At 33.1% G+C, this 13,588-nt stretch overlaps 2 protein-coding genes across 6 annotated transcripts in view; one reads left to right on the top strand and one right to left on the bottom strand.

The window, feature by feature from the left end:
- Nucleotides 1-4,042: 4,042 nt before the first annotated feature.
- LOC100176107 (two pore calcium channel protein 2) lies at nucleotides 4,043-7,129 on the top strand. Its single transcript, XM_002122165.5, has one exon. The coding sequence runs from the start codon at nucleotides 4,101-4,103 to the stop codon at nucleotides 6,495-6,497; it is 2,397 nt and encodes a 798-aa protein (XP_002122201.1). The 5' UTR covers nucleotides 4,043-4,100; the 3' UTR covers nucleotides 6,498-7,129.
- A 51-nt stretch (nucleotides 7,130-7,180) lies between these two features.
- The window catches only part of zf(u1like)-11 (Zn-finger (U1-like)-11), a 7,066-nt gene continuing 658 nt past the window's right edge, over nucleotides 7,181-13,588 (bottom strand). Inside the window, exons 1-12 of one of the 5 annotated variants that reach the window (XM_009861628.3) lie at nucleotides 13,120-13,285; nucleotides 12,788-12,915; nucleotides 12,661-12,736; nucleotides 11,822-12,551; nucleotides 10,608-11,022; nucleotides 9,771-9,814; nucleotides 9,620-9,713; nucleotides 9,377-9,516; nucleotides 9,139-9,275; nucleotides 8,953-9,065; nucleotides 7,717-7,728; nucleotides 7,188-7,508 (exon numbers count right to left, since the gene is read on the bottom strand). In XM_009861628.3, the coding sequence (XP_009859930.1) occupies nucleotides 7,350-7,508; nucleotides 7,717-7,728; nucleotides 8,953-9,065; nucleotides 9,139-9,275; nucleotides 9,377-9,516; nucleotides 9,620-9,713; nucleotides 9,771-9,814; nucleotides 10,608-11,022; nucleotides 11,822-12,551; nucleotides 12,661-12,736; nucleotides 12,788-12,915; nucleotides 13,120-13,144 (2,073 nt within the window). In that variant the 5' untranslated portion in view covers nucleotides 13,145-13,285 and the 3' untranslated portion in view covers nucleotides 7,188-7,349. Of the gene's footprint in view, nucleotides 7,509-7,564; nucleotides 7,729-8,936; nucleotides 9,069-9,138; nucleotides 9,276-9,376; nucleotides 9,517-9,619; nucleotides 9,714-9,770; nucleotides 9,815-10,607; nucleotides 11,023-11,821; nucleotides 12,552-12,660; nucleotides 12,737-12,787; nucleotides 12,916-13,119; nucleotides 13,286-13,588 lie in introns of those variants that run through there. The other 4 variants (XM_009861627.3, NM_001129861.1, XM_018813567.2 and 1 more) reach the window with 4 other exon arrangements.

Raw genomic sequence — 13,588 nt, 5'->3', positions numbered from 1 at the left:
TTTTCTCTTACACTTGGCTGGATTTTGCGGCCATTTCGCACGGCTGTACCAACTGTGCTACACTGTTCTTATCGAGTAGGTACTACGGCCGGGCTCTAAACGAACGATACTGCAGGCGATGTGATAGGCACTCGACACGCTTCGAGAGGGAATAAAGACTTTTCGGGTTCTAAACGCTTTTAACTTTCAACGTGAAGTTCTGGAAATACAGAATAAACAAAAGGCCACAGCGTTTCAAAGTATCTCGTTTCTAATTCTTCTATTAGCGTCGAATTCAACCGTTAGCAATGACGTGACTAAAGCAACATCGTTAAAATACTTGAATATTTAAACAATCAGCACGATGTGGGACACAGATGTAAAATAATCGTGTAAACATATGCAACGTTATCTGATGAAATGCTACAATCGTTAGCCAAAATACATGACAAATTTTGTCAGGCAACAGCACTGTAGGCTAAATGATTATCCTATCATAACATAACCTACGCGTAATAAATATGCGTAACAAACACTTGCTATATTAAATATAGCACGTGTTTGTTTTAATATATATCTTGCAATAAGATTACATACTGCCGATGAGCTACTTAATCTTCTTACAGTATAATTTCGGACACATTTAAGATAGCAATTACTAAAAGTTCGCCACAGTGCAACGCAAATTAAATATGCAGCAAACTGCTGTAGAACTATTTTAGACTGATGTATTGAAATTATTTTCCTTTGATGTATTGTTCTTTTCCTTTGATGTATTGTACATTAACGCGGCGCTTTTTTTGTTGGCAGGGGAAATATTTTATTAAGCTTGTTTTTGTCACGTTTTTGCTCAGCTGTTTACCCTCCCTTGGTATATAAAGGCTTCTGAAAATAGCAAGTTGGACATTTTTTTGCAAAGAAGCACCAATTCAAAATAGCCTAGTTGTATAATACTATTACTGTAGTCGAATTCTTAGCAACAAAATTCACACTCGAATCATGACCTGTAAATTAATATGTACAGTAGGGGAAGTCAGACGGGATCCTTTAGCACATGCTGCCAAACTCTAAGTATGACGGCTTTTGGGTGATACCTTGTATAAGTACTACCATACCTTTATTAATTAAAACACTATAAAAATTATATTTAAACACGCAGAAGGAGATGTTTGCACAAATCGTACAACAGTTGTAGTTTTAACGTTTCAGTTATAATAGGCGGGGCAAGATGGTACAGTTATAATATTTGTTTGCTTTGAATAATAAGTAAAATTATTATTAGGAATACATGTAAATAACAAAAAAATAATGTTGTACGTATTAAAATTAAGTTTAAACATTATTTGTCTTGCTTTACTGCTGTAATGTTTAAAATATATAGTAGGATGGAGAAAGATGGGACACTTTGTCAAACGAGACTATTTTTAATTTTCGGACCATAGCTCGATATATTGAAGAGTGTACAGCTGTTCACAGCTCGGTATATTAAAGAATGTCACTGATCCTTTTAAATCTATTCTTTACGTTAATGACCGACACTTGAACACAGCAAACGCGCAATATACAGCAACTTCACTCGCATTATACATCACAATCGTAGTAAAAAAAGGGTGGCGCTAGAGATCACTGTTTAAGGACTACGCCCATACTGGACCAATTTTAATCAGCAAAGTATTTTTGGAATCAATAAAATAGTCGCTTTTGAATTTACCACAAAAATTAAAGGTAACGTGCGGTCTGTTTACGCATTTTAAAAACTATAGCAGTAGAGCAGGAAAAAGAATGTTTAAACTTGATTTTAAAGACGTTTATTATTATTTAGTGTTATCAACGTGTATTCCCAATAATAAATATAATTATTAATCAAAATTAACAACGATTTTAAACCGTCTTGTCTTTTCCTGTGTTTTTTTTAATTTGTAAAATTTCATCTGTTGTGCGAATCGCTATACAACAACTCCTCGTGTGTTTTATTACATATTTTTTAATTGGCATAGTTAGAACACCAATCGATAAATATTGTATCCTACAAACGCATGCATAAAAAATTATAGTCATAAAGGCATTATTTAGAATAACTGTTAAAAAATGTCTTAGCCTATATTGTTAAACATAAGATATTAGATTAGCTATTCAAATCTTCAAATTACAATATTTCGGCAAATTAAATATGATTTGGTAAGCATTCAAAATGATCATCTTTTTTTTCAGACAAAATGTTGTATAGTACAATGGGGGAAGATGGAACTCTTAAGCACACATTGCCAAATATTTCCAAAATCAAAATAGATGACGGTTTTTGGGTAATACCACGAATTAGTACTATCATTCCTTTATTAATTGACACCAACTTAATAAAATATAATAAAACACACGAGGAGTTATTTACCGATCCGCACAACAGGTGAAATTTTAAAAGTCTCGTCTGACAAAGTTTCCCATTTCCCCCCACCCTACTATATACTTTTGTTCGTGTCATCAAATGCGGGTAACAGGGAATTCAAATAAAAAGTTCCGCCTTCCCCCGTGTTCCGTCTTCATTCACCCTACTATAGTACTGTGGGGCATGATGAAACATTTTTTTCTGTCCCATTCGTTAGTAAACAAAGAATGTTTACATAATTTTATAACGTCCTGTTCTTCTAAAAACGAAACATATGTCAAATATTGTATTTGGGTGCCAACAGCATTCCTTCAGTACCACATAGTGTTATTAGATCCAGAGCCATAGAAATACCGAGTAGACCAAGCCATTGTTACGTAAAAGGCAATTTAAGCGCCAATTTGTGCTCCAAAAAACACTGTAGGTATAGGGAAAATGCATGTTTTCGGTAATTTAAAAAGAAATTTAGACTTAAAAATAAATTTAAAGGTTGGAAAAATAAAAAACCGCGATTGAAAAGCGGTGAACTTGTGACATATTAGTCATTTAATATGGATAAACTTATATATATTTTTTTGCAAAGAATTTTTGACAAGGTAAATATAAGCTATTTTTCCCACAAAATGAAATTGCAAACAAAACCTAACTAGTTCGTTTAAACTCATTACGAAAGTCACCGCTTACACTTATGCTCGCTTTTGGAAACAAGATGGCAGCAGTTGGAGTACTATGTGTTTCTACGACTATGATTAGGTCTGGTAGCAAACGTATTAAAGTCGTATAATCACCAGAGTCGTATAAACACGGTATTTGTATGGCTCAGGCTCTGGTAGCAACCAGAGCCATAGAAAGGTTATTTTTTATACGACTCTGGTAGCAACCTCTTTGGTAGTAACAGGTAGATGCATACTACAGTTTCACATATTTTTTTTAAACATATTTGCACAAGAATGTTGTTTTATACTAAGAATATATTTCAACATTTTTCTATTTATTTGCTCAAATAAAGCTCGTTAGGGAGGGGAAAATAAAATTAACCTCTATTTCTTTCATAAGTTCTCGTGATTTCTATTGTTTATAAAAGAAAAAATCGCAATTCTAGAATATCTGATTGTAGGGTATTGTTACGTCAAGGTTATGGTTAAGTTGTTAAATTCGCGCCGTCATTATGCACATGAGGTATTACCATAGGTAGATACCGAGTAGTCCAACCCTTTGTTACGTAAAACATAAATTGAACGGCAATTTGGGTCCAAAATAACACAGTAGGTATAGGGAAAATGTACGTTTTTCTGAAAATTAAAGAAAAACTTGGGCCTAAAAACAAATTTAAAGGTTGAAAAATGTAAAAAAACATGTGTTATTTGTTTTCTGTGTCAAAAATCAGAAGCGGTTGATTTGCGACATTTTAGTCATTTAATGCGGCTAAATTTATACATAATTCATTTAATGCGGCTAAATTTATACAACACAAACAAAACTTAACAAGTTCGTTTAAACCCATTGTCAAAGTCACCACTTTTGCTCTATTTTGGACACACATAGACGGCAGTTGGACTACTCGGTGTTAATACGACTCTGGGTTGAGGTATCCCGAATTTGGTAGTGGTAAAGAATAGCATATTTTGGGAAAATGTCACTTTTAAAGTTTTTAGAATGTGCTTCGATCGGTTTAGATTTCCAGCAAATTACGAAATGTAGATTTGGTAGATATTTTAGCTTGTCCTGCTAAAAAACTATGGTAGAAATGTTGGAGTGCAATCACGTTCCCTCTGCCCACGAAGATCAATTGGATAAAAAGCAAAGTGTATGTCTACTGAGTTCAGACGTATTGGACCAAAACCACACACAAGAAAGTGAAGAAACTACACCCCCTCAAGCTGTCTCCAATAATCACTTAGATGTGCCACATTCTACTTCATATAGCTACAATAAATTTGGTCAAGTAAAGTTACAGGCATCAGTTTTTCTTGAAGATGCTTTAGAATACCGCAGTGTTCACCATAAGACAAACGATTTTGCTTTAAAACTTTACCAGTGGTCTCATTCAGCACCTGCTGTTTATTTGGTAAATGTAACAACATTTCTACTTCTTATGCTTGCCTTTGTAGAAGAACCATCATCTCTTATTTGGTCCTCCGATCCTAGAAGAGGCTACACAAGAGTTGTCTTGCCGCCTGGATACACTGAAGGTGTAGAGCTTGTATGTTTGGTAATACTGTGTATTGATACTATTGTTCAGAGCTATTTGGTAACAAAACAGTATGAAAGGTCATTTATTCGACAATACCCATGGATTGCTGGTGGGTATGTCGTTTTAATGATCTCATTTATTGATGTTGTGATTTCTTTAGCACTTGGGAATACAGTATATAGAATAAGAGTACGGCGGCTTTTTCGCCCGTATTTTTTTGTTCAGAACACCACACTGCTTAAAAAGACACTGAAAGCTATACGGAATACTTTGCCAGAGATTGCCTCCGTTTTAACCTTGCTTTCACTGCACTTATACTTTTTCACAATGTTGGGAATGCTGGTCTTTCCGCATACACATGTTCATATAAATGGCACCCATCATCATGGAGAAGAATTTAACAACACAGAGTGGCAGGAGTACTTCAAAACGATAGATAATGCCCTCATGTCTCTTGTGGTTCTTCTTACAACTGCCAACAATCCAGATGTCATGATGCCATCTTACTCAGAAAATCGTCTGTACGCTCTTTATTTTATTATGTTCTCGCTTATAGGAACATTTCTTATATTTAACCTGTTAACAGCCATTATTTACAACCAATTTCGTGGCTATTTCAAAAGCTCAATGCAGACAAGTTATTTTCGTCGATGTGTTGCATTAAGTGCAGCTTATAACGTCATACGTTCAGGTTCTTGTCATAATGTAGAACTGCATGATGGCTGTACAACAGACTCCAAAATATCTCTAACAGTAACAATTGAAGTACTGGCCAATACTTGCATGCAACCAGAGAAACGTAACTTGTTAAAACAACGCACTAAGCCTTTTTTACAGAACAATGTATCTGAGATTAGTTATGGGGAATTTTGTTGTTTGTTTGAAGGCATTGACTCAGTTGTAAATGCTACAATACAATCTCAGGCAACTGTACCAATGTGGCGTTCAAGACAGATGAGGTTAATACAGAGAATGGTGATGTCTCGCTACTTTAACTTAATTGGAAACCTTATGGTTCTTTTAAATGCAATTTTAATGACAGTAGAAATTGCCATTCACTATGAAGAATCATTCCAAACTGTGTTCAGCCGTCTTAACATTATGAATTACATATTTGTTGTTTATTATTGCATTGAGCAGGTCTTGAAGATTATCTCACTTGGAAAAAGGTATTTCTGCACTCTAAGCTGTCTTTATGATGGCCTTCTATCCATAGCTTTGATTACAGTGGAATTAGTTCAACTTTCAGAGTTTGGAAATCAAGCAGCTGATATAAGCACTGGCTTGACATTATGGGATTGCGCAAGAATTGTCAACATTTTAATACTGCTGCGCTTGTTGAGGATTATTCCCAACTTCAAACCCATGGCTTTGGTCACCAATGTAATGGTTCAAATAATAAGAAGTCTGAGGTCTTTCATGGGCATCATAATTCTCATATATTATGTATTTGCTATTATAGGAATGATGGCGTTTGAAAAAGCAATTGACCCACCACCTGGCTTGAAGCCTAATACAGATTATGATGTTATAACCAGTGTCCCTGATACTACGTTGACGCCTCCAAATGCATACAAATGTGGCACATACCAACAGTTGGAATACTGGGCAAATAACTTTGATGATTTCGCTGCTTCTCTTGTTGTACTGTGGGACGTGATGGTAGTTAATAACTGGGGTGTCTTTCTTACGGCCTTTAAAGATATGGTGAGCCCATGGTCACAGATATACTTTGTTGCTTGGTGGCTTGTGTCGGCAGTGGTTTGTGTAAACCTCTTTGTGGCTTTAATTCTGGATCATTTTATCGACAAATGGGAAGGCAGTATGCAGGCTGGGAATGTTAGGAGAGGAACAATTCAGTCTCTGTTTCAAAGACATTTGCAACGCCCTTCTGATGAGTGCATTCAAGATGAACTAAGAAAACATCCGAATTTTGTTTAAGGTTTTATTATTTAAAAGTTTTACTACAATTTTAATTGCAGCATGATTACATTTTAGCCTAGTAAGAAGCATATATATTTTAATGATTATTTTATAGAAACATTAAATAATCTCAATATATTTTTATCGTTAAACACTTGATAGTCTAAAGCTTTTCAAATTGATTTTATATTTAAGTAGGTTTTATAATGCAGCGTTTTATTCTAATGGTATAAATTGTGAAAAGTGTGTTGGTTTAACACTGCCAATGTGCAATATGTGGTGTATTTAACTGTGTCCATATATTGTTGAAAGTTACTTGGTATGTAGTGTAATGGCTTCAGTTGTATAGTACGTAATATATTATTGTACTTTGTCTAACTGTGGCTAATGTGTAATTCATAATCAAGTTCCTTGGTTATAGAGACACTCCAGTATTATCCATTACAATCAGGTCATTTGTCAGAACTTATCTAAAAATCCATGTATAAACTAACCTCCGTGTTAATTATATTTAAATGTGCCATATTATAAATTGTTGCAGCTTACTAGAACTAAAAGTGAAGAAAAGTTAAAATGACTGTAATCTTAATTATTTTTACCTAATGTTTACTTCAGATTCCTAAATTTTGTATCCAAATATTAAAAAAAAATATTGTAAACCAAACTTGATTCATTCTTATTTGATTTTACTGCTTTTATTAACTTTGAAACATTACATGTTCATTTATTTATTACCATGCTTTGAGATATTGGCAGCAGTTTTCAAATACATATGCAGTCAGGTTTAACAACAACTACTTATATTCCCAGTGTTTTTTTGCATTTAAAACCATAAGAAATAGCTTTTACAACATGTATATTGTCCATTGATTACTTTAGTTTTGGTATCACAAAATTCCAATCCAAAGGTTTAGTGCTCGGTGATTCAGTTACTCTGCCAATAGTTTTAGCACCGTTATGTTTTGTTGCTTTTTTCTTGGTGTTTGGTGTCTCTGTTGTTTCAGCAGATTCACTTCCTTTCGGTTTATCCTACAAACAGTCCATATCAGTCTTAGTTTGTTCTCAGCTTAGCTCAATGCAAAGCAGATGTTGGTAATTTTTTATTTAATCACTTCAATACTGAAAAACACATGCATTATGTACTGACATTTAAACTATTCTTTAAAACTGATCAATCAACAAAATCACTAAAGAGGTAAACATAAATGTGCAGAGTGCAGTAATTGTTCTAATTTACCTCATGTGAAACCTTCATCCAAATGTGCAGAAAACATGAAAATATAAAAGTTTAGTTAAGGTAAAAATAACAGGAAGAAAGGTAAAGAAAATAAACATTTATTATAGTACAATGGGGTAAGATAGGACACTTAAGCACATATTGCCAAATATTTCCAAAATAAAAATAGATGACGGTTTTTTGGTAATACCACAAATTAGTACTATCATTCCTTTATTAATTGACACCAGTTTAATAAAATATAATAAATCCCACGAAGAGTTATTTAACTATCTGCACAACAAGTGAAATTTTACAAATTTGAAAACACACAGGATAAGATGGGACAGTTTAAAATCATTGTTAATTTTGATTAATAAGTGTATTTATAAACAGGAATATACGTAAATAACACGAAATAATACTGTACGCTTTCAAAATTAAGTCTAAACAATCTTTTTCTTGCCCTACTCCGGCTTACTGCTATAGTTTTTAACATGTTACTTATACATTATATTATTGCATAACAATTGGTATTGTTTACCGACAATGGGTAATGTTCGAACATCAATGGATAAATATTGTATCAAACAAGTGTATATGAACTTAAATAACAGAAAATTGATTATAACTATTGATATAGTTTTTATTTTTGCTACAAATTGGGTATTACTACTCTGTTTTTGGCACAAGCCACTTCTTATAAATTATCACCAAGTGCAAATAACCAAATTTCGAATATATTTTCAAAATATTATATTTTTATTATATCAGTATCTTTTAGTTAAATATCCCCGGAGGTATAAATTACTAAATTAAAAGCAAATCTTTAAAAGTTTGGCAATGAAAACATACAAAACTACAATGTGGGGGAAGATGGGACTCTAAAATGAAATATATTTATTATTTACATTAGCAGTATTCTGCAACTTGTAGTTAACCTACCGAGTTTAACAGGCTGTGCTAGTTTCTTTGCCATGTAAACTTCATCTATATAACGTTAAACCGATATTTTGTTGTTGTTTTTATTTCAAATTAAAGTCATATTGACCCCTGCCTATTTTCTTTATGCTTATATCTCAGTGTTATTTTACAAAACTAAAACTAGTTTTATGAGACAAAACCAAACTGTACGAAATATTCAAGGTTGTTTTATGAAGCTATGAAACTAGTTTAATGGTCTGTTTATTATTATAAACGAGTTATGCAGTTGTATAGATAGAAGTTTTTTCCACTTGAACAATATTGCTCTATTACCTTTTGTTTATGTGAATCAGACTTGCAATGATTTAAAGTTGACCCTTCATCAAAGAAAAAGTCACAACATGCGTCGCAATAGTAACCAGTCACCGGAATAATGTGTGGGATATCTGCTAACAGTGATTAGAAGTTTAGAACCACATACTGCTTACCTTATGATATATACGATTAGACTTCACTTACCCAACTTAAACTCTCCTTCTGGTACTATGTCAACTTTCTTTTTGTTCTGAATTTCCTCATTTCCCTTATATTGTTTACCGTGTTGCATGTGGTCTTTGTCAGATTGTTCATCAGGTAAAATATTTTCAGAGCTGTTACTGTTTAAAGTGCATGGTGTTTAAAATCTTATATTTGGTTACAAAGATCCTAAAGTAGCCTTTTATGATTTTTAATACAATGTATTGGAAAAAACATCTACTTAGAAATATCTTCATCTCCAAAGGTTTGCGAGACATTTGATTTATGGTCTGGTGTTTTAACATGTTGTACAAGTTGTCTTGGATGTCTAAACCACATGTCGCATACATCGCAGTAGGGTCTCTGCCATTTCTTCTTTTTCTATTTAAAATGTTTGTAAATTCAGCACATAAAACAAATGTAATAAAACGCAGTGACCACAACGCACAATGTAGAAATCTAGAAGCAAAATATAGCAATTTACCTTGTGCTCTGCTGTTCTGAGATGTGTTATCTTTTCCTCCAGGACTTTCATATCACACACTTTGCAAAACCAACTGATATCTTCTTTTTTTGACCTGTAAGAAATAAATATAAATTAACCTGTGTAGCAAAATTATAGCAAGGAAACTTACCTATTTTCATCAGGAATGTCATCTGTAGAAACATCTTTGAAATGCTAAAGATATATAAAAAAGTTAGTGTATGATTGCAACTGCAAGGTAGTTTTCAGTTTTCAATCAGTAAAAGAATAGGATACTAAAATTTAAGAACAGCATATTACATGTGTTGGATATTTTTTATCTATTTGCGTTTGGATTTTAACTTTTTGGTTTTTGTATAAGTATGTCAATGACCCCTAGAAAGCAAAGCGTTAGATTAAATTTATTTTGTACCATCTAGGAGTTCAAAATTCTTAATTTTCTAAATTTTAAAGCATGTAATAATTTTTCATTGAAATCAATAAATAATCTCATTTACTTTGTAACACTAGCAGAAATTGAGAAGAGTATGATTTTTCAACATGGACATGCACAGAAATAAATGCATTATTGGTATTGCATACATCTTCATGTTTTTAAATATAATTTTATAAACCCACATCCGTAAAAGTTTTTGTAGTTCATTTTAACCTGATAGATATGTTTTTGTTTTGTGTACTGATGTTAAGTATTCTATATCGGTGGGGTCCTGCAGCATGACACACCATGGGGCAGAATTGGCCCATTAGCCCCAATAAAGAAATAGTGAACGCTAGCCTAACTACATGATATTTAGTGTTAATTTGTAAGTTGTCTCAAATTTCTTAAATTTTTTGTGTTCAATTGGCTATAATATTGTTTTTGGGCAAAAAGGATAGTGTAACTGTGTGAGTATTTCAAAGTACCAAGCTGTAAGCAATATTTCAAAAGGTTTTTTTTCGGAGAGAGTAGTGCAGAAGTAGTTTAAGAATACAGTTATCAGTTACTCACAGTTGTAATGACCAAATGTCTTGATTCACTACCAGTGTCTGTTGCAACCATTCGAGTTCCAATTGGTTCTTCTGAAAGTTGATTCTCTGTTTCAAGAAAACCTATACCATCTTCAGTATCCTGTGGTTCAAGTTTAACAGAGGGACTAAGTGATCCATCAAAAAAAGGAATTTTTGCTGACACACAAGTTGTTATATTCCCTTCCTCTCTCATAGTAGCTTTCATCTCATTGATATAGTTTGAGAGTTGAATTGTTTGTTGTTTTTTCAAGATATTTTTAACAAAATTAGTATTTTCACCTAGTTCTGGTGCATTTAGATCATTTTGTGGAACAATTTCATTATTTTCTTGCTCCAATGCTTCATGTTTTATTGATGGTTGTTGTTTTAATATACTTTCTTCAGCAGGCCCTTTACTGTATGAAATGAAAAGAATGTTTCTGGAGTTTGGCTTGATAAAAATACAATCATTGACTGATGTGACACTTAACTATTTATGTTTTAAATTAAGCATATACAGGCTGTAATATGTAATTTAGTCTCCTATTGTCAAATTATAATTTATTTTAGGTGTTACTTGCTTGTTATGAAAAACAATGAAAGATATATATTTTAAATAGAATTGATAAAGCTTAATAGAAACATTTGATCTATTGTTTATGCCTAAAATAGTAATATCAGTAGAACGTATTGTTTGTTGTGTCTGTTTAATTTTATCTTGCGAATTCAATTTTATCTTGTTATTTAATCGTTAGTTTTGTGAACACACTAGCATACGGCACATTGTTCACCACAGCTTGGACTTTTAAGAGTGAAAGTTTCTTATTGTGACAAGTTTGTTAAATTGGCATAACGTTAGATTTCTAAAATTTATCCTGGCCCAATCAATATTATTACGATTTAAGATTTAATTAAGCTTAATGTATTTAGTTCCTGGTTTGAGGGTTTATATTTGTGTTTGTGACAAGTATATATATATATGTTTTGTGATTATTCAATGTAGACATGTTGTTGCTAAAAATGGTGTATCGGTGTACATTAAAACCATCACCATTTTTGCAATTTATTAATATTTTTAACATATAGATTTGTGTGCCTAAATTTAAGTTTGTTTAGTGTACGGCAATTACAGAGATCTGTAATTGCATTTCTGGTGTATCATGTTTCTGTTAACATCCACATAACCCAGTGTTTAGCCATAACCATCATACTTACTTATTCATTTCTTCCAGGGAACTTTTTGGCTTCAATGTTTTAATATGCAGCAGGTAATGGGCCAAACATGAAAGACCATTAGAATCATTACTTTCTTTCAATTTTTCTGTCTCTTCATAAACCCTTTTATTGCTATCAAACAAATCCTCATTTTTATCACTCCTGCGATTCTCTTCAATGTCTGTAACAGGAAACTGGTCTACATCAGTAGGAGCAAGGGTTTCTTCTTTTCTTTTTTCCTCGCTCCTTAATTTCCTTTCACGAATTGATCTGCTTAACTTTTCTCTGTGAAGACGGTAAGCCTCTTCCATGTCTTCTTCATTTTCCTGCAGTTTCATTATCTTGGGGGGTGGAGAAACTGTAGGTTTTTTTGGTGCTTTGGTGTTTGATTCTTGCTGACGCTGTGAATGAACACAGTTTCTGCTTTCCGAGTAAATACCTGAAGTATGATTGTCTTCTTTTTGATGGTAGTGGTATTCTGGTAGGTTGTATGCTTCTTTTTTTATATGCTGTTCTCTCCTGAAAGATTCTTGCGAATGATTATCCATATCTTGGTGTTTTGCTTCATAATGCTCTGAATGATAATCTGTTTCACTTAGAAAGTTTCGTTGATTACTCCCTGTGGGGTGGGTCATTTCAGAAGCTTCTCTTTCTTCATATCCATATGATGCTGCTTTTTCATAAAATTCATCATGTCGTACAGGTCTTTTAGCAATTCTATGCCTTGGCCCTGGTTACATAGAAAATCTCAATGTAACATTTAGTGTTAAATATTCAAGTCAAATTATTTAAATCTAAGTAAATTCTAAGTAAATTGTATAAACTTTACAAGTATCTACCTGTATTTTGTAGACGTGGTGTAACTAATAAACCTTCAGTGCGTCTAGGATTCGATAATCTGGGTCGAATGTCATGCTAAAAAGTTTCATTTAATATTGCATAATGTAAGGTTGTTAACAAAATTACCATCAAAGAGGCTCTAGGTCGTTGTAACAAGCCTAATCTAGGTTTGCGTATTTGGCCTCTTAAAAAAGGTCGATTTAAATGGTGTTCAGGTCTAGGAGCTGGTAGAAGTGCCATTCTGCGCGGTGGACCTTTAAAAAAGAATTATCCGTTATGAATTTATTTACTAACAGCTTTTCTGGATGTCCATCATGGTTATTTCGCTAGGGAGTAAAACATTGGGCCTGTATACAATGGGAATTAATACAATGGTGCAAATGCAGTTATTGTTGTACTTGTATTTCGAACCAAATTCAACAAAACCCAATAAAAAACACAGCTATTTATAAACTTACCTCCGGGTCTTACTTTTCGAATCATTACGTTTTCGAAGCACAGTATAGGCTACCACAAAACGTTGCAAAACAATTACTCAAAACCGAAACCTTTAACTCCCCATACAATTCATAAAACTTCCCCACTCGTGCGCAATCAACCATATAATCGAATTGGCGGGGATCACAGATATAATATCACAGAAATAAAAAAGAGTAGAACGCGCAACTGCTCAAAACCGTGATATATTCTTTTTTCTATTCACGTGACCGCCAACTCCGTCCCCATTTCCCTTCGTCTCCATTGTAAAAGATAGGCGCATAGTATTTTTGGAAGGTTTTAGCTGTTTATTTTAAAAACTACACCAACTATTCAAGTTTGTTAGGCTAGTTTAGTTATTTGGTACGTTAACGCTTACAGTTTACCACTTGTTTAGGAAATTTAATTATTTAAAAAAATTATTAACAATTTCAAACAACGGTTTTTAGA

The sequence above is a fragment of the Ciona intestinalis genome, chromosome 10 (assembly GCF_000224145.3).
Source record: "Ciona intestinalis chromosome 10, KH, whole genome shotgun sequence".
Lineage (NCBI taxonomy): Eukaryota > Metazoa > Chordata > Ascidiacea > Phlebobranchia > Cionidae > Ciona > Ciona intestinalis.
Note: the sequence above shows the minus strand (reverse complement) of the source record. Positions and strands in the feature narration are given on the sequence as shown.

Bases quoted from the DNA above. Each gene is read 5' to 3' on its own strand.
- LOC100176107 (XM_002122165.5), top strand. From the start codon at position 4,101: ATGGTAGAAATGTTGGAGTGCAATCACGTTCCCTCTGCCCACGAAGAT.